Below are 20,941 nucleotides of genomic sequence, written 5' to 3'. Positions count from 1 at the left end.
GTACCATACACACTCCCTTTCTGCACACAGTCTCTCTCCCTCCCCCTCCAACTACAGCCTCAGGGGTATAAATTGCATCCAGGGCACAGGTGAGACCCTAACAGACAGCTAGCCAAAAAAATCTGCATCTCACGGGCATAGGGCACATGCACACCAGAAGTGGAATCGATAGGAACAAGCACTTTAAGAATGAACTGCTTTTTTGAGTGATGACAAACAGCAATTAAAACGTTACTTAAATTCTTGGAAATCACAACTTCTTCTAAAGACCACGGTGAGTGCCCAAGAAGAGAGGTTATCAGAACAGGAAATTTCAAAGTATATGTGGTTGGTGCCAAGTACTCAATGTCTCAAAACCTTTGTTAGAACTGCACTCACACAGTTCAAAGGAAGGACAAGGCTTAGAGGGTGGCGTATCAGGATGAAACCATTGACAGGATTTAAGTTCAAATGTATAAGCTTTTCTAAGTGGCATTATATCCTCTCTACATTCTTTTAGCTGCAATAAGTTAATAGTAAAGGCTTAACATTTTATGCCAGAAAAATACAACCCTTAAGGCAAGCACTTCTGAATACGGTCCACACAGAAGGGACCACAGATTACAAGTCATTATTGCTAACACCCTAAGACAAAATCACCAGAGCTGAAACATCATTTCAATGCAAACAGATTTCTAGTCACTGACTAATTTTATGCCGAAGCCAGTTTATTTTGACTGAAAAATCGTTCCTGTACAAATGTCTTGGTGCAACGGAGTTTCTGCCTCGTTATTTCTGTAGCAAAATGAATGCATCAAGTATGGTATGTGCACAGAGTACTCTCAAGAGCAATCGTGGTAAGTGGTCAGCACTGGAATGAACGCTGCGCAGAGAATGACTGTAATGTTAGCAGCTAAAATGTGGCCTAAAGCAAAAACTAGAACAAGTGGGGAAAAAAGATACGTTAACAGAGCTTCAGATTATAATGTTACCCAATTATGGAAGGCAAAACCAAGTGACAATTTACTGACTGAATAAAAAGTTGCAAAACCATTTTTACTACAAACCACAGACCTCCTACTGTCTTCTGATTTATAGTGGGGAAACGGGCCTCTTGTTCTGACTAGACACGCAGCAGATTCTCTCACTTTCGCTCATGAGTGCAGGATCAGCCCCACTATTTTACAAGGTTGGAGGGCTATTCCTAAACTCGAGTAAATGCATTTGGTTCTTCATGTCAGTTGTGGTTTATTTCAAACTTCCACTTCACATAAAGACACGCAGAAACTCCACAGTTCAGATTCACCAAATACACCACAAATGAGGAAGCAGCCCAAACGGCTGAGGCAAAAAAACAACCACCCCAAAACCATCCTCTGCATTTCTTTTATATTTCTCTATGCATGAGCTGAAGTTGTAAAATGACTCTTTCAAAAAAGTCAACGCAGGTCCTTTAATTACTAATGGTCAAAACTGATTGCCTACAAGTTCAAATGAAACATTTCTCCCCCCTCTATTCTTTGCCTGGCAGCAGCAACAGAATACCTTTATAGCTCGCCCTTTGGTATCAAGGTGCCAACTTCTCCATTCAAAACTGCCTTCCCTCAAAAGGATGGGCCTCGCAATCCCACTGGCTGCATTCTAAGTATTATCATTTGCTCTTTACTTGACAAGAAATGCAACAGCTTGGCACTTACTTACAAGTACTCTGGAGTCATTCCTGTATTTAGAGAGATTAGTAAATGACTTCTCATGCCATGAGCCCAACTCTAATGCAGATCAAGCAGTATCTCGTGCAAATAGGATGAAAGTAGAGAGTACCTTGATGAGGAAGCTGCATGAAAACTGCTGATTTAGAGCAAGGCAGAGAAGCTTCACAGACACAGAATGAAAGAAAAAAACGTAAGTGAATAATGTCCATGATAAGAAAAAAGAATATGACAGACAAAACATTTACAAACAATGGTTTCGCCTAGTTCCCCCATTTCCAAAGACAGAAAACGGAAAATTTCTAATACCTGCAACTCTCAATATATTTTGTTACCACACTGAAAACCTTTTTGTCAGTGGTCAGCATTACATTTACTTAATTTGCTGTGATAGGGGAACACTGGTTTTGCCCAAAGTTGATTTCCTAGGTCAGTGGTTCTATAGCATGTGGATCACGGTGGCGGTCTTGCTTTACCTTGTGGTCCTGTGGCTGCTGCACCTCTTAAGAAAGATTGTATGGTCACCTCAGATCCCATACTGTGGCATTTCATCTTGATAGATACCTACTTGCATCCCAACAGACCCAGTAGGAGGAATGAGCACATGTGCATGGTAAGGATCTGACTTCCCTGATAAGCTAAGCCTCCAATACGGCTCAAAACGCATCCTTAGTTGCGGACAATGGTGACAGAGCGGATCAATGAAATGATCAATAGAATCAAACAATTGGAAAGACAGGTTCTAACTAAAAACACCCAAAGCTAATCAGGTTTAACACCACACTATAAACCAGTGAAGACCTGTTGGCAGCCCGAGCTTGAGCAGTGGAAAAACGAGGGAGAGGGGAGGGGTGGACTAAAGAAGGATCTGTGCTTTATGAGAAAGTTGGAAAACCATTGGTTTAATTCTTAACCTCCTTCCCTTCCGTTGCCAGAATGCAGTGGGTACATTCCAGGAAAGCAGCAAGATGCTAGTGAGAAATAAAGGCAAAGAGAAGGGAGAGAAGAACATTTCAGTTAAGGACACAGAGCAAGACTTTCATAAGTTACTGATGATTTTGGGGGGCTTTCATTTTTAGGTGCCTGTTTTGAGACACATTTGAGGGCTGATTATCAGAAAGCATTGAGCACCTTCCCTCTGAACATCAGCCCTTTAAGGTGTATTGGATAGGAATCATTGATAACTTAGGAAAGCTTTTGCCTAGATTAAGTTACGATTTATACCTATGTTCTTAATAGATGACGTGATGTATCCTTCTGTATTCCTCTCATTTGGTGCATGTATTTGAAAAGTTCTGAAAATAAGTTTAAAAAAATTAAAACGTATCATCTTCTGCATCATGTAGTTATCTACAAAAAAAAAAAGCTTAGTTACCATAGAGCTTCTAGGAAAATAAGTTTTTTGGGTGATGGATTTAATGGAAGGACTTACATTTTTTTTTTAAATTGGGATGTTATGTAGTAATTATTTAATTACTCATCCATATAACACACAGCCAGAAAATGCTAATCAGTTCTGTCAGTTGTATGAGAAATGTAAGAATTGAGAGGCCTGGGCACATAAGACACTTATGTTAGCATAACTTAGTTTTGTACCCTGATGTAAACTACCCCAAGACATGAAGCAGATCAGCAGACACGCATGTAAGGGAAGCTGCAAACAGTAAGTAGCTATTACAGTGCCTTCCCAGTAGGTGATGTGGGAAGCAAGAACCATCCTGCTTGCCTTGAGGAAATGCCTACAGTGGGAATAAGCTATGGAGATTCACCCATGCAAGAGCACAATTTAAAGAGATAAAGTTTTACCCCAGAATTTGAACTGGATTTGTGTAAATTACATTTGTCTTCTGTCTACTCTCTTGATTTTACCCTGGTGAAAATATTCTGTGTGTTCAAAACCATACACAGCTTTCTTTTCAGGCTGAAAACTTCATTTTTCTCTTCTGCCTCCTTTAAGTTTTCAACATCAACAGATGCTAAATGCTAAAATGGAAAGCTTTATTCCACCTCTTAACTAGCTTCTACAGCACTAACATTCAGGTCATTTATACATGTGCTCTGGGAATGAAGAGGGGGAAGGCAGGGTGCTTTAATTAGAGCGGCTCTGAAAGCCACTCTAATTAAAGCAGCCCGGGCGGCGCATGCATCAGTATCCCCACGCTGAAATATGGCAGCATGGACACTTTAACTAAAGCTCATCAAGTGAGCTCTAGTTAAAGCACCCCCGCTGCCATTTTTCAGCGTGGGGATGCTGATGCATGTGACGCTAGAGTCTGCTGGAGCACAGTAATTGCCACGCTCCAGCAGACTATTCTTTGAGTCTGCTCCAACAAGCTGTACTTACAGCGCCTTGTGACCCCAAAGCAGACTCTTCACAATCTCTGACCTTGCACTTCATTTAGCAGTCTTCACATTACAAATAAAACATTTATAATACTGACAAATGTAAAAAGACAGACACCAGCCACCTGATTTTTTTAGTTACTTTTTACTAATTCTATTTATATGAAAGCTATAGAGGTGCACTGATACAATGGTCCAATATCAGACTGGCACCAATATAAAGAAAATGTACTGTATCAGAAACTGGCCTGATGCCGCTGACAATTTGGCCAAGAAATGCCCGTGCATGCATGCGGCGGCAGCACAGTAGGTAGGCGGCGAGGAGCACAGCCCAGCAACTTGAAGAGCTGCGTGCAGCTGGTAAGGCTGTTGCAGTGGAAGGGGAGGCAGATCAAGGTCCCCGCAGTGAGGGAGGGAGTGGGGCTGCAGCTGCCCAGCCAGGGCGGAGCAGGGCACAGGATGGAGCCGCAGCTTGTCTGGGGGGGCATGCGGCGAGGGGGGCAGCTCCTGCCACTGCGCACAACATGGGAGGGCATGGGGTGGGGGGGCGTGTGCATGGGGGATGGTCCTGGGCTGGGGCTGCACTCGGGCTGGGCGACGGTGGTGCTGGGAGGGGGCAACGGCAAATTTTAGGGTGGTTGCAGCTCCCCACCCCCCCGTGCTGCCACCTCCCCACCCCCCCGTGCTGCCACCTCCCACCTTGAGTGCACCTCAGCCAGGAAAAGCCCGGCACCAACTCAGCCCCAGGCAACAGCTGGAGCCGCCGCACCCAGATCCAGGAGGTGCACACTCCCCGTGCCTGCTGGGGTGCATGCAGCAGTAGGGGCTACTGCACCCCTCCCCGTGCCCCCCAGATAAGCCACAGCTCTGTCCCGCAACCCACCCTGGCTGGGCAGCGCCTGCTGCAGCCCCACGCCCCCCTCACTACAGGGGCCTTGATCTGCCCCACACACGCCTCTTCCCTCCCCCGGCTCTCCCACCATAACAGACTTACCAGCTGCACACAAATCTTCAAGCTACCAGGCTGTTTATTGGAAATCAGATCAGTATTGGCTGATATGCCTCCTTAAAAACTGGCTATCAGTATCGCCCCCCACAAAATCTCTTATTGGTGCACCTCTAATCAACGCATGCCCTTTAAATCACCAATTTGTAAACTGCATCCCCACTGACAGCAGGAGCAGGCTGTAGAAACAATTACTAGTGGCTTGCAGAGTGCTGGCTACTTCATTTTTCCTTGCTAAGAAAAACATAACAGTTGGGAAGTGATGATGAAATAAAGAGGTAATACACAGTGAAGTTCCCCCCCATCCTCAAAGAAAACTCATCCCTTACTACACTAATACTTTTCCAATATCACTTCACTGTATGAAAACTCCTGGAGTCACCACGAAGATGTCATATTATTGCAAATGAGAATGAGATGCCTTAAAGATAGAGATCTCTATTACTATTTTGTCCACACTGACTTGGCATGCCCTGATTTTTTTGTGTTTTTAATGTCCTTATTTATTTTCATTTTTTTCTCCACCCTGTTAATCCTGTTTGATTTTGCTAATGGCCAAAAGAGGACAACAGTGAAACTACTGTTTTACAATGGTGTATAAGGCACAGATTAGCACAGAGTTTTTCACTGTGAACTCTTTTCTTTTGAACAATTTTAGATATTAGTATTTATAATTTATTAGAAATAATTTTCAGATTCTTGTCTATTTACAAACATGTACAGGAGGGTCCAGACCTTCCTCTTCTACTTTTAATAATAAAGTTGACCAATTTTGCTCAATTCACTATCACTTTTTAATATTTCAGCCAACCACATTAATGATGGTTAACAGTCAGGGTTAAAACCATTTCTTAAGACATTAATAAAATGGTAACATTAAAAACATGCAACATGTTTACATCATGACAAAAAGATTTCTAGGGATCTCCAGAAAGCTTATTAAATGCTGATTTAATACTAGCTAGCGTTGATTATTTTAGCTGACATCTTGTGATCATTAATCTGCATCCTACTCCAATTCTTCTCCTGTTTTTCATTCAACGAATTATACAGAGCTCTTGCCTGTGGCAGCAACCTGCACTGGATGATATGATTTATATCTAGGAAGTTCCTTCCAGACCTGATTTATATCTAGGAAGTTCCTTCCAGACCAATGTTGCCATGTTACTTGGTCTCAGCATGGCAACGTGCAACACAGACACAGTACCAACACCCCAGTGACAATACAAGCCTCCCCGAAGCAAACCTATGATAATAGACAGGTACAACTTCGTGAACAAACCAGTACCCCTCTTTTCAGTTTCCTTACTTGGAAGAAAAATACTTAGCAAAAATAAAATTGCCCTGGCTGGGCCAGAAACTGGAAAGCAAACGATGTTTTGTTTTATTGTAAATAGGATGATTTTTTTCTAGCTGGGCTGAATTTTCATATAACATAACCCTAGCACTTAGTACTTCAATGATTAAATCAACTACACGGTTTTACCTGATCTAAAAAAAAAAAAAAAGTTTACTTTTTCACAGAAAGCTGTGTTGAGGTCACTCATACAGTCAGACAGCGTTAGGGTTTTATTACTCACTTGAAAAGGTATTGCTTCATCTTCTGTAGGCGTAACATTCATTAGAAACAGAAAGAACCATATACAGCAGCTGTGAGCAGAAAGGGGAACTGGGAGGCCAGATTTCTGGAGTCAAACAAACTCCTGGCTTTGGGCCAGTAGAAGCTACTCAGAAAACAGAAGTGCTGAATACAGTTCGTTGCAAAAATCAGGCCTACAGGCGAGCAAGAAGCTATAAGCCCTCTTGTCAACAATAGGCAAATAAATATGGGAGTAAAACACTGATTAACTGTCAGTGCTGTAGTAATTTGAACACAGCAAAATTACAGAGCGCACTGGTATGAGTAAGAGGCAGGAAAGCAACTCCTAGAAGATGCAAGTTAACAACTCAAAAAAATCACTGCCCAACGCATCCTGCCGCCAAGAATTTTCTCCTGATATTCATTCCAGCTTTATTATACATTTCATTCAATTTTTCCTAGCTCGTGTCCCCATGTATTGCATTACATGGCCACTCTCCTTGCTTATTACTCACTCCTCAAACAGCTGCTGTTATAGACCCTCCAACTTGGCTGTCGCACAGCCAAGATAAAGATGTTTAGCATATCTGCTCAATCATTTCTTTCTTAACCATTATTCTTTTTGGAACTCTCTTTGATTTGTCAATTTTTTTTTTTTTTTTTTTTTTTTAATAACGTGACAGTCACAACCTAATAATATTCCAGGTGCAAATACACCAGAGCATTTTCACTTTGAGAGAAATTATCATCTTTCTCTGCCCTGGGATATTATGCCAATAAGCCCCATGGGCTTGTCTTCAATTAAACCACATTATTAGATCTCCCCCATGGAGCTCTTTATCCACAGAACGTAGCTATTTTGGATTATTTTTTAGCCACGTACTTTATATACATCTACCTTATATTTTATTGTTATCCCCAGGATGACTTATCAATACAGGTCTACCTAACTCAAAGAGGTAGCCAGCCGATTTTGCAAGGAGATCGCAGGGCCAGCCTCCACATTCACCAGCTGATCATGGCAAATTTCTCCACCTCCCCACCATGCCTCTGGCCAAGGGGCCGTGGTGGCCCCACCCATCACCACTGACTGGTTGCGAGAGCTGTCCATCATGCAGACCTGCCCCTACTGGCTGTGAGGGGTGGGACCACATGACAAGCAGCCCTCTCAACCAATCAGCAGTGAGGGGAGGCAGGCATCTTTGGCTGCCCTTTGTGCAGGCAGTCAGTCCCCTCTCCCCTCCCCACCCCAGTGGGCTCCGCAGGTGGGCCAGTGTCACAAGACTTTATTTTCAGTAAGTTGTCTTTTCAGTAAGTTGGATTTTGCGGGCAATGCTGGATTTTGCGATTCCCATGAAATCATGATTTCAGTAGGTCCCTACTTATCAAGAGGGAGATATTTAGACTAATACGTATATATTTAGTTTGTAATGGCCACTGCAATACATACTGGTTATTAGAAGGTAGCCCTTTTAGGCATCTTAGTATCATTTGCAGCCCGATTCCAAGCAACTCGTCATTAACATGAAAAACTTGAATTTTCACAAAGACAAGTTTCATGATGGACAAAACTGAACAATGAGCCAGAAGCATGTAGCCAATAGTTTAATATTCACCCTGCTTAGGAATGCAGCAGCACTTAGTGTATTAACATACCCAGAATATTACTGAGGCTTTTTGTATACTTAGTTGGGTAATTGTTCACTTCTACATTGTATTTACATATACAATACAAATACATTTACTGACCTGGGGAATGCTGGGAAGTTGCAAGTGAAGTCATGGAATTAGAGAGGTTAAGGTTAGCAGTAATACTAAGCTGGCTCTGCACTGCAGGAGGATATGGAGATGTAGGGGTCAACAGGGATTCCTCGCTGACTTCCTCATCAATTCCAGGCAAATAGGTGTCAATCAAGGCATCAAGAAACTTCACTATAAGCTCAGCATAGTCTGGGATTTGTGTTTGCTGTGGGGGAAAAAACAGATCTGTTCACTCTGTTATTTTCTACTTCTAAAAATAAGAGTTTTGCCTTTAAATATTTTTGGGGGCTAAACTTTTATCTATAAAATACTTTTAAGCCCTTTATGTGGACGCCTGTGAGGACACACTTCAAAATTAACCTGGAACTAAACTAATGTAAACACTAAAGGTGACCTGTAGGAACAATCTGAGCAATATGAAATACTTCATTGGCAGGTGGTAAGCACTCATTTTGAAATGTCCTTGTCAAGATGAACCGCTGTGGCTAACTCTGAAGAATGAATTATGAAAATCATTACCTGTACCTTTGAGCCTAACATCCAGAACACTACTCAATCAAGACATCGTGTTACACTGATCTGATAGAACAAACTGTGGTATGGATGGTCGGTATTCAAGTGGCTAATGTATTCCGTGTATAATGTGAAATTTATCTTTATATATTTACTGCTGTATCGATTTCCTCGTTACTGTACAGCCATGAAATACATTTAATAAACTAGAGATGTGTTGAATAAGACCATTCGTCAAGATGCCCTTTAATGAGCCGGGAACTACTGCAAGGGGGTATTTACCTACTTGACTTGTTTCACTTGATACAGATAATTTGACAGTAGGTACCCACTATATTTTTACCACCTACTTATTGAATCTTTCAAGATTTGTGAAGTGAGCCAGAGTGATATTTAATGCTTCAACTATAAACCTAAGCCCAGTGGGTTAATTCTCTCTTTTATCAACATTATTTTTTTTTTACACTACAGTGCTCTGTACAAAAAATAAAAGCAAGATGCTCAGGATCTCACCCTCTCATTCTTACCTTAGAAAACGGTCCAGCAAACCTCCACAACCCGTTAAATCCAAAACCTGTTACAACAAATAACATTACCACTGCAGCATAGGCCTTTCACACACACACAGACACGTATGTGTGTGCATGCACACATGCACATGTAAGCAAATCCAAGTGATTGATTCGAATATTTCCAAATTTGTTTCTTATGGAGTGTTCACATGTACACACACACACACACACACACACACACACACACACACTCCACAAGAAAAAAAATTAGGAAATATATAGAATCGTTCACTTGCTTACGTGTTGACATAAAATACCATGAGGCAAATATAATAAAACCTTCCAGAATCTAATATCCAAATTATGTGTTTAACATCTGAACTATAAAACTATTGAGGTTTTTTATTACGTATACATCTCAAGTATAACAGATGAATCCAAAAACTCATATTTGGAAGGGGACACTGTCATGTTCTGTCTTAAGCATGAGTAACATTTGCAAAAGAGCAAGGAGACAAACCTAAACTTCATTTTCAAGAATAATGAACTTTCAGTCAGTCTAAATGATTGAGACTTAGGCTAAAGGTCATATTTAAAAAGGAGTTTAGGCACAAAGAGCCTGAAGTCACCCTTGATAATGGAAATATGGAGCCTCTTTAAAATGATAACTTTAACATACATTTGGATCCACTAGATTACTGGGTTTCAATGTATTTTTAGTTCATTTCACTTACTGTTCATACACGCGGCTGGCCCAATACTCTTAACATTGACAGAATGTCATTTTTTACTTTAACCCTTTAACAGTGAACTGTTTTTCAAACAACTGACTACATTTTTGGTAACTGTATCTGTGAAACGAAGGGAAAAAAATCTAATTCTGGGTCTAACTGTTTTGCTAAGGCAGTAGTAGTCTTCAACCAGATGTATTTGTAAAAGTAAAATACCAACTACCTTTCTGACATATAAGTACAGAGGGGTTTAAAAAAAAAGAAAAAGTAGAACAATATTTACTTTGTAGATAAGAAGTTTGGTATTGAGGTGGAGACTCTTCATGGTAGACAACACTCTGAACTATCCCATGAATTGGATTCAACAAATTTGGATCTTGGCACAGCGACAAAAGTGTATTGATCTTGGAGTCCAATAAATTGTGCCTAAAAAAAACAGCAGTTTTAATGTTGCCTATTAAATTGAAGTTAGATAATGGACTAGGTTCATTTAACAAAACTGTTGTGGTGGGATTTTCAAAAGTGCCCAAGTGATGGAGGGGGCACAGTACCATTCTTCGGGCTTTCCCTGAGATATGCTCCCGTAAGTCATGCAGGCATTCCTGAAAATCCTGGTCATAGACAACAAACCATGTAACCCTTTTTTCTTTCATTAGCATTTAACAAATTATTTTAAAATGCAGAAAAACAAATATTTGAACTTCAACTGAAAAATGCTGATCAAATGAATGACCCAAACTGCAGGCTTTGAGGCTGCGATTTTCAAAGGAGCTTCAGAGGTGCTGGCTACTCTGTCTCAGGCTCCACAAAAAAATGCCAGCTTTAACACACTTGTTGTGTATATCTCATACAATAACATGTCTTGCATCTTTAGTGACAGTAAAGTTAGCATATGTGCATATAACAGAGGATGGAAAAACTAGTGCTGGAAACTCCACTCCATGATTCATCCACCAAAAAAAAAAAACCTATCGCTGCCCAGGTTTTAGTACAAGCAGTGAAGCTTTCCCCACTTCAGCCCTTTCAGAGCCTGGAGGGATTCCCACTATGGGGTAGGGAACAATTCACTCCATCCTTACTTCTGACAGTACAGGGTGCTGATTGCTGACAGCCCTGATTTCCCCAACTTGTAAAACTCATTTGCCTTTAACCTGTCTCGTGAAACACACACACAGGCAGATGTAACGTCCTTTCTAGAATATGCACAGTTAAACTGAGAAAACAGACACACATTACACTGGTTCTCCTAAACGTCACAGGTTCCACACAAACGATACTAGTCTTAACTCATCAAATACACTAAGTAAACACTCTGTATGTGTAACTAAATAGAAGGAACTAAACTTGGCCCATATTTTAAATATTTGTTTTGACAGGTGACTTAAACACCTGAAAATATTGTTTACTTGCTGGGTGGGGGAAAAAAAATAACTTAAGCAATAAAGTATAATGGTTTATTTCGTAATAACTAACTAATGCAGACGCTGGCAACCCCCAGCACACTTGCCAGTGTGGCACGCAAAGGCATGTTGCTTGGCACATGCTCTCGGGTGTATGGCAGGCAAAGGTTCAGAACTGTGCTGCCACAACAAGTGTCAGGTTCCTCGCAGCATCCCGACCATCCTCCTGGAGGCAAGTGCGCACCCACAGTCAGCAATGAGTCAGGCTGGGGCTCCGCAGACCTCAGTGCAGCTGCTTGCAGCCTCCTAGCTGCTTGCCACAGCCAGCCTAAGCTCTGGGCAGGCCCCTGCTGCTTGGCACAGAGCCTGGGCTGCTCACAGCAGGCAGTGGGGACACTGCAAGCTGCTGCACTGGGGGCTGCAGAGCTCTGGCCCAGCTTATTGGTGGCAGTGGGTGCATGGACACCTTGAGGCAGATGGCAGGGAAGGAGCCAGAGCCGTGATACCACAACAAGGATCGGGCCCCTTGGCTGCTCCATCATCTTTCCCTGGCATACCAACAACTTACAAGTCAAGGCTGGGGTGCTTTTGGCACTCTGCCTAAAAATGCTGCAGACCCCTGGACTAATGCACTGTGCCTATGTAAACTTAAGCCCTGAAATTTAAATGAAAATGGATACTTCTTAGGTAGCAAATACAGATAATTTAGCAGCTCGGTTGTCTCTAATAGCTGCACTGAATGCTGGAAGCTTGGGGTAAAGTCTGGAAGAAGCTAAGGGCCCATTAGCTCAAATGGAAAACTGTGAGGTATGGTCAGCATCAACGCACGTGTCTCCAATACTGTGAAAAAGTGACTACTGTGAAAGACTGCAACAGGTGATAATTCAAGTTCCCTGGCCTTTGGTCTCTCTGTGGAAACCATCACCAAAACTGCTTATTAGTACCAATAGCATCAGCTGTTTACAACTCAAAAAATACTTTTCTGATAACAATACTACAATACATGGATCACTAAAAGGGACCAGCCTTCAGCACCTACAGGTCTTGGCTGGATTTGAACTTGGCCGCTAGATGTAAAAAATATTATATTAAATCCAGTTTTAGATACTTACACAACTGGAAAGACCTTTGGGAAGACAACACTGGCTTCTGCTAAATACTCGTAAAGAATTCGCTGGTCAAATTCGTCTGTAGTGTACTTTACTAAGGTTGCCTGCAATAACACAAAGGGGGGCAGCGTGAAGAAAAAAAGAAAAAATAAATAATCAGAGAGCTTCTATTCATAGTTAATTTTTAAAAGAAAGATTCTAAATGTTGCAGCGCTGCCTTCTCATTAACAGCATTACAACAGATGATCACACAGATATTTGACCTGGGGGTCAAATTATTCAATATGTATGACTACGTATGGCAAAACAAGCAGAGCTTGCCATAATTATACACCTGTTCTCCTGAAAACAAGTGAACAGTTTACCTCATTTGGAGACAACTTTGACAAATATTGTTCAACCAATTTTAAAAATGAGATTTATTAAAACTTGCAAGAGTTTCAATGAGATAAAAAATTTTAAGCAAACATCTTGAAGAAGCCCCCCATAATTAGGTTCTATACATGGACAATTATGAATATTGTTATAATTTGCCATGCACGTAATCTAATTATTGGGGGGTCGTTTGAAATGTGTCCCCAGTGCCCACCCACTGTGACAGGGAAAGTGGTGGCAGTGGAGCAAGTGGTGAACCCTGACACTAGGCTCAGACAAGTTTAAAACCCAATTTGATCAAATTCCAGCAATTTTTGTTCCTTAACTTTTTTATTTAAATAAGACACCCATTCTAGTCCCTTATTATTAGAATCATGATTTTGTTTTGTGGTTCTCGTGTTCTACAAGTAAAGCAATGGTAGGACACTGCAAAAAGATGCATACACATAAACCTTGAATACCATAACTTCCCCAATCCAAGACTAGGTTTCCCACCCCATTCAACATGGGGGGCGTGAAGAGAAGAGCGTCTCATCTTGGATTTGAGCACCAGGAAACAGCTGCTGCAGCTCTGGCTCCAGCCCCAACCCAGAGATGAAGCCACAACTGCAGCTGCCACCTGGCCCAAAACGAGGGCTGGAGCTGCTCTCTCTGCTTCCGCTTAACCGGGGCCACCACCACTGCTGGACTGGGGCCACTGTGCGTTACACATGTCCTGGGCTGCAGCCTGAGAGACCACATACAGTCAGCAGCAAGAGGAGACAGAGCACAACAGGAATGCTGGCAACGCCCCCTGGTTCCACAGGCCAAGATAAAACAGCTCTACAGGCTGGATCCGGCCCTTCATCTACAGGTTTCAATCCCTAATCTTGGCATTATAGCGAAATAGTGTGCTTCTTACACATAAGGGACAGATTTTGATCAATCAGCACATAGTAAACTGTAGTGAACCATATGCATAAAGCATAAAAAATATGTTTAGCAGATAGAAACTGTGCTACTTACAAGGACTGTAAGCAGCAAGGCTTGAATTTTTGGATCAGTAAGAACCTCTTCATCTAGGAGGACATTTGACTCAGACACAGAAACTTTCCGAAGATGTGGGTGCTGTTGTGGTGATATTCTCTGGGTTTCTGCCGGAAAAAGAAAATTTAGACAAATTAGAGCACAGCAGACCGAGGTAGAGGTAGGGGGGAAACGAAAACCAAAAAGAGATAAGGAAGAACCATATACCATTTGTTCAAATTCAGCCACGTAACTTCATTTGACACAGCTTTGGATTACCCACAATTACGCAACTCCTACTGAGGCAGGCATACTGTAATACCTTCTAACAATACCAAGCTGTCAAACAGCACTTTTCATCTATAGGTAAATATCTGTTTCACAAAAAGGGAAAACAAGTACAAGGAACTTAAGCAACGTGTACAAGGTCAAAACAAAGGCAGGGATGAGAACAGAACCCAGGTCCGGTGTCTCTGAGGCTGTATGCAGTAGGCCATACAGCTGTGTGTGTAAAACCCTATATTCAGAGGTTATAAAAATATAGAAGGCATGATCTGGTTCATCTGATTTCATTTGGTTATATTTTATGATTTAGGGCTGCCTCTTACTCAGAGTTTCCAAGATGAACGTCAACTGCCAGGGCTTCAGAAAGTTGGAAGCTTTCAAAGTGGCTTTGTTTTGTTAGACAGATGTATTTGCTTTGTTAAGCCTATGTAAATGAGTACTGAATTTTACAATAACCCTTGGCTCACGGCAATGAACAGTGTGTGCATCTATATATAACTGCATTCTAAAAATGTTAGTCTTGCATTCTCACCAATTTCATAGTCATTTTCAGCTACTCTCCTCATCTTGGGCGGTGTAGTGGTTCCAGATTCCATTTCTTGCCTTTTAGGAGCCTTTGTGTCTGATATCAAGTGGTCAAAACTTTTCCTTGTACCTAAAAACAAGTTACCACAATATGAAATCAAAACCAGTCATATGCACTGGGACAGTAGGGCACTCTTTTTTTCTGATCTAGGAGTTACTAGCCTACCCAGAATACATGAGAAGAAGCTGGGGTGGGTTTTAGCATCCTCTGAGATGCAGAGACCTTTCATTAGGAACAGAGAGATGAGTAGCTGTGTTAGTCTGAAGTCAGGCAGAAGGTAGGGCAAGGAAGCACCACACTGATTCAGAGGAGCATGAGCTTTCATAGGCGACAACTTACAACATGGCATAACATCTGAAGAACCAGGTTGTTACCCTACCTTCTGTCCTTAAGAAAAAGTAAAGCCTCTTCCTGAAAGTATGGGAACTTACTTAATCAAGCTAATGATCTAGGAGAAGTCAATCATCACTGATGGAAACATGAGCTCTGGATGCAGTAACACTAACAACTTGGCACCATCATCAAATCTTTTGAATTCTTGGCTAACTACAAGGTTATACTAGTAACCGATTTATTTAGAATGATAGTTGTCTCAGGTGTTGGTTGTGTGCTGCTCCTTTCTTGCCATCTGGTAAAAAATTTGACACCCAGATGCGTGTAACACGACAGGTCTGATGCAGTATACCATCAGAGAAAAACTTTTTTTTGGTTGTTGTGTCTGTGCAGTTAAGACCATCTATAAACCAAACAAGTTAAGGAGCTGTAAGTCTGAGATTTTAGGCTGACGGCACTTACTAAATTTTGTTTCTATCTTCAATATTTCAACCATTTTAATATAAAATAAAACACAAATCTCCAAAATGCTTTTAAAAAAGGTTGGGATTGACCTGTTTCTCCTGGCTGCCTACCCAGAGGAGAGGAGTGGAAGTTGGCAAAAGGGAGAGTCTTAGCTCTAGTGGACTAGACAAAGATCTTTAATTGGGCATTTTGCAGGTGTTGGGCATGTGCCCACAGGGAAAGATACGACTGTTTTTAACAACGCCAGAATACATGTTACTGGATCTCCCATGAAGATTTTACCTCAGTTTGCAGATAAGCCAAGGAATTTAGTGTTACTAACCCAGAAGTTTTTTAGTGTTAGCTTGTGAAGGCTGCCCCATATCCAAGCTCATGGATTTTCGTGTTCGAGGGCTAATCTGTCCTGCTGTGGGGTAACTGGCAGCAAGATGTCTGTCTGATCCCTTTGGAGAAGACCATGGTTGATTTTCTTTTAGTGTCCTGAAAGGGTGGAAAAAGTGTCTTTTTTAAAAAAACCAGAACTGAACAGATTTGAATATAAACCATTCACAACTGAAATGCTTGTATGTTAAGGTAATGCAACCACTCTGGTTGCAAAGTTCTGAAAGTATAGCGTTCTGAGGCAGTAAGATAATACATAAAGAAAAAGAAAACAAAACGTAAAAGCTAGCCCATGAGAAAATTACTTAGCAGACTTTTCTCTTTCACTGGTCAATCAGGATTTAGACCTCATTTTTAAATTAAAATTCTGTTGGCTGTCCAACCCACAGGCAGACCTGTCATCCTACCCTGCCCCAGGCAATAGTGATATTGCTACATACACATGGATCATTCCAATGATGGACAGCCGCAGGTTATCATTAAATAATTATGATTCAAAAAACACCTAAAATGAAGGATTAGGGTGAAGTATAGGCCTGGAGAGAAAGGTCAGGACAAAGCCCAGGCTCTCACAAAGCGCACTGATTCACAAAGGAGGAACCTTATTCACTTGAAATTTATGGGAGTTGGGCATCTACGCACCTCTGCAGATCTGGATCATAAAGCTTAAGAAGTGCCTGGGTGTAAAAGCATTAAGTGCACAGTTGAAAACTAAGCTGCCGGTGGGAACGCTGGTTCTAATTTTAAACATTTTACTCATTTCCTTTAATAACCCCTTACTGAAACAGAGACTGAAATTTAGGTACTTGCTGTAACTTAAATGAAATGAGACAAACTTACCTATAGCTGGTGTCACTGTGATGTATGGGATATGTATCCATAGGAACATTTTCCATTGAAACATCTGTCAGCAAGAGAGATTTCCTGTGTTTTAAACTGCAGCGACTTCGAACTTCCTCAGATACTGTCAGCAGAGCTAAGAACGAGAAGAAAGGGCATGCCAGTTTTCAAAGACAGCAACATTTTAAAGAGCTGGGGCACTAGGAAGGGATATTTAACTTTAAGAAGATATACTATATTTTCACAGCAGCCCAAGAAATGCAGATTACGTTTTATCTAAATATTTTCCTTCTTAATGAGCTTTGAGAGAAGTACCAAGGTACTTTTACTCTGAATGTCCAAAATTGCCATGTGACTCTTTAATACCCAGTCTTTGCAGATTCTTGGAAATTTTCAAGTGCAGGTTGGACAAACACTTGACTAGGATGGTGCAGTCAGGACAATTCTGCTTTGAGCAGGGGATTGGCCTAGACGATCTCATGAGGTCTCTTCCAGCCCTACTTTCCTATGATCCTAAGGGAAGTGATTCTCCTGTCCTGTCCAAGCTGGTAAGGCCTTGCATGTAGTACCATGTTCAGTTTTGGAAACTATAATTCAAGAAAGATGTGGACAGATTAGAAAGAGTCCAGCGGACAGCAACAGAGATGATTAAAGGTGTGAGAAACACGAGGAAAGGTTGAAAGAACTGGGATTATTTAGTCTGGAGAAGAGAAGACCAAGGAGTGATCAGATAACACTCTTATTCTATTGTAATCAAAAGGTGCCGGATAAGGAACAATGGTTTTAAACTGCATCAAGGGAAATTTAGGTGGGGTATTAAGCATTGGAACAGGTTAACCAGAGATGGTGTGGAGTCAGTATCCTTGGAAGTCTTTAGGTTGCAATTAGATTTAGACAGACTACAAAAATGGGCGGATGGCAATAGGATGGGCTTCAGTGTAGATAAATGCAGGGTGCTGCACCTGGGGAGAAGGAATCCACAGCATACATACAAGCTGGGGAGCTCCCCCCTTGACAGCACAGAGGTGGAAAGGGTTCTTGGAGTCATTACTGACTCCAAGATGAACGTGAGCCTCCAACGCCAGACCGCAGCCAACCGCACCTTGTTGTGCATCCAAAGATGCATTGCAAGCCAGTTCAGAGAGGTGATATTCCCCCTCTATGCGACACTGGTCAGGCCACAATTGGGGTACTGCGTCCAGTTCTGGGCACCGCACTTTAAGAAGTTTGTGGCCTGCCTTGAGAGGGTTCAGAGGAGGGCCACCCGCTTGGTTGGAGGGCAACAGGGCAAGCCCTATGAAGAGGGGCTGAGGGACCCGAACCTGTTCAGCCTCCGCAAGGGGAGGCTGAGGGGGATTTGGTGGCTGCCTACAAATTCATTAGGGGAGATCAGCAGCAAATAGGAAGGGCCCTATTCCCCCCCAGCAGCACCTGGGGTGATGAGGAACAATGGCCAGAAGCTGCTGGAGAACAGGTTCAGATTAGAGATTGGAGACACTATTTCACTGTTAGGGTGGCTAGGATCTGGAACCAACTTCCTAGGGAGGTGGTCCTCGCTCCTACCTTGGGTAAATTCAAAAATAGGTTGGACGAACACCTGTCTGGGGTTGTGTGATCCCAGCGTGTGCTCTTACCACTGGTGGGGGGTCAGACTAGATGATCTGTTCAGGTCCCTTCTGACCCCAAACTACTATGCAACTATGAAGTATAAAAGGGTTTTCTTCTTTACCTGCTAGATAAGCCACGCTCTGGGTATTCACTTCGAACTTGTCACAGTTCCTGTGTTTGTTAACCAGAGAGAGTAGTGTGTGTAAAATCCTTACTGTCCTTGCTACAATCATAGGAGAAGGATGTCTGTATCCTAACAAAACCATTTTAAGAAGAAACCAAATATTAACCATTTAATGGATAATGCCTATTATTTATAAAGCTTTTATAAATATGTCATATATACAGGAAACAATCACTAGACTAGCAGAAATCATGCATTCAATTAAAAAAAAATCAAAGTGTGCCCACATAACTAAATATTTATTTAAATTCCTCTAACATGGTAACTATCTGCCAGAAAGAAAAGAAGCCTGAAATAGAGTCTAAATAAAAATGAAAAAGATGTTTTTAACAGGAAGTAGCACAAAAGAGAACAAACGAACAAAACCACATATTCGGTCATGTTTCTAGACTGTACTATTATAAATCAACTTTGTATTATTTATCCTAAAGCACTTTGGTAACTGGCTTTCACACTTCTGCAAAGCTTCCTTTAGTCAACGCACGTTCAGTTTTGCATCTGTTTTGTGAGTCCAGCATTTGGAAAAAATTGCTTCCAAGTAACACTATAATTTTTGTTTATAAGCTTGAACTCTGCTTTCTCTCCAGAACATTTCACACCAGGCAAGGTGAAGAAGTCCTTTTATATTGACAGGAATGAGAACCATTTGCAAAAAAAATTAACAGAGCCAGAATTTCACCTTTATTCTTAGATTTATTTTTAAGTAAACTTAGACTGTGACATGCAATGTACAAGTTTTCTAGTCCTACCTTTTAGAAGGTGCCCCACTAGTGCAAAGTTAAAGTTAGAGTTGAAATTGAGTCCTACAAAATGATCCATCTGTTTGCAGTGCCATTCCAATGGTCTCCTGATTTCCATGAACACTTCTTCTGGACTCTGTTAAGAAAAAAGTAGTGCACAAAAGCACTCAATTGCAGATTACTCATACTACTAAACTCTTGGCAAAAATATAGACATCATAATAGGAAAAAAAAAAGCAGCTTCCATGGGAACACACAAATGATACCTTTACTGTAAGACTAACATTTCTAGATGCCAGTCTAGAGAGATTCTCAGCAATACTGTTTCACCTTTAAGTTGGGAGTTTTTTTTCTTCTTCTGGAGGTCAGAAAGGATTTGCTGCAGCTGTGTGCTATCTCCAAGTCAAAGAGTAGCTGAATTATTTAAGCAACAAGGGGAAAAGAAAGCAAAATGTGTTTTATCTTAAATGAATATCTTTTTACCCCAGTGACACTTGAGGACAAATGTAAATCAACATTAATGGGAGGATTCTTATTACAGGCAGGTTTGCATAGATGTTGGGAATTGATTTCCTGTAAGTCAGAGTACTTGGCATCCCTTCAGTACTCCTTGCTATGCCACCACTCAGTGAGGAAGCCAATATCTGATCCAGCTGCTGTCCAAGCTACAGATGCACAAAACATTAAAGGTTAGTCAGAGTTTAATAAGGGACAGCTCACTTACTTTGTCATTGAATACCCGAAGACTATCTAAGGTATGGAGATTCTGTTCAAGTAGTGCTGTACCTGCAGAATACAGGTTAACTTCATCTAGCTGCAGCACTGCCATTGCCACCCAGAAGAGAGCCTTGTGCATAGGAGAGTCCTAGAGGGGGGGAAAAAAATTTGCCACGATTTTCATTTCAAATCTGTTTCTGTAAATGAAGAATGTGACAAAAATGACAAAGATGTATACAGGTCAGTAATCTTGGATATGACCTGCATTATTAAACTATCTTTGACGTCTGATGGTGGTGTCTCCCTTTAATCACATCCAGTCTGAGGACAAAATAAACTGCGTCCCTGTGAGCATTCTCTCTGCATCTGCACATCCAAGGCCCACATCTACAGAATCAGCTGGAAGCACTCTCGTGACCAGTGCTTTCCCATTCATTCCCTCCCTTTGAATCGCAAACATTTCAAACGGATATAGCAACTGCATTCCACTAGCCGGGGCAGCAATCATTTCTCTTTGTTATCAAACATAGATTCTGTAAAAAGACCACACAGCGCTGCAGCAAATTTAACCTGGTCATTTGCTATCCAATCAGAAAGGCATAGTAAAAAAAGGTGGCATTCAACAAAAATTCTACGACTCCCAAACGCAGCCATTCTTATTAAGAATAGGTCTTCCTCATTGATGACAAATATATTGGGGATCTCTATCCAGATCCTCCCTGCACGACACCACCTTCAGAATGGAGAGGCATGCATAGAGGGCTCGCAGGATTAGGATTA

At 41.5% G+C, this 20,941-nt stretch overlaps 1 protein-coding gene across 6 annotated transcripts in view; it reads right to left on the bottom strand.

Annotated features, from left to right (window-relative positions):
* NF1 (neurofibromin 1) overlaps nucleotides 1-20,941 on the bottom strand; it is a 143,516-nt gene that overhangs the window by 11,024 nt on the left and 111,551 nt on the right. For 2 of the 6 annotated variants that reach the window (XM_090026303.1, XM_090026305.1), the window contains 12 exons: nucleotides 20,169-20,309; nucleotides 19,454-19,580; nucleotides 18,642-18,773; nucleotides 16,913-17,048; nucleotides 16,014-16,171; nucleotides 14,840-14,962; nucleotides 14,023-14,150; nucleotides 12,646-12,746; nucleotides 10,417-10,559; nucleotides 9,418-9,464; nucleotides 8,366-8,582; nucleotides 1,801-1,851 (listed from right to left, as the gene is read on the bottom strand). In XM_090026303.1, the coding sequence (XP_089882429.1) occupies nucleotides 1,801-1,851; nucleotides 8,366-8,582; nucleotides 9,418-9,464; nucleotides 10,417-10,559; nucleotides 12,646-12,746; nucleotides 14,023-14,150; nucleotides 14,840-14,962; nucleotides 16,014-16,171; nucleotides 16,913-17,048; nucleotides 18,642-18,773; nucleotides 19,454-19,580; nucleotides 20,169-20,309 (1,504 nt within the window). Of the gene's footprint in view, nucleotides 1-1,800; nucleotides 1,852-2,912; nucleotides 2,984-8,365; nucleotides 8,583-9,417; nucleotides 9,465-10,416; nucleotides 10,560-12,645; nucleotides 12,747-14,022; nucleotides 14,151-14,839; nucleotides 14,963-16,013; nucleotides 16,172-16,912; nucleotides 17,049-18,641; nucleotides 18,774-19,453; nucleotides 19,581-20,168; nucleotides 20,310-20,941 lie in introns of those variants that run through there. The other 4 variants (XM_090026304.1, XM_090026306.1, XM_090026308.1 and 1 more) reach the window with 3 other exon arrangements.

The sequence above is a fragment of the Crocodylus siamensis genome, chromosome 13 (assembly GCF_052110815.1).
Source record: "Crocodylus siamensis isolate JL-2025a chromosome 13, ASM5211081v1, whole genome shotgun sequence".
NCBI lineage: Eukaryota > Metazoa > Chordata > Crocodylia > Crocodylidae > Crocodylus > Crocodylus siamensis.
This window is presented reverse-complemented; position numbering and strand designations above follow the sequence as displayed.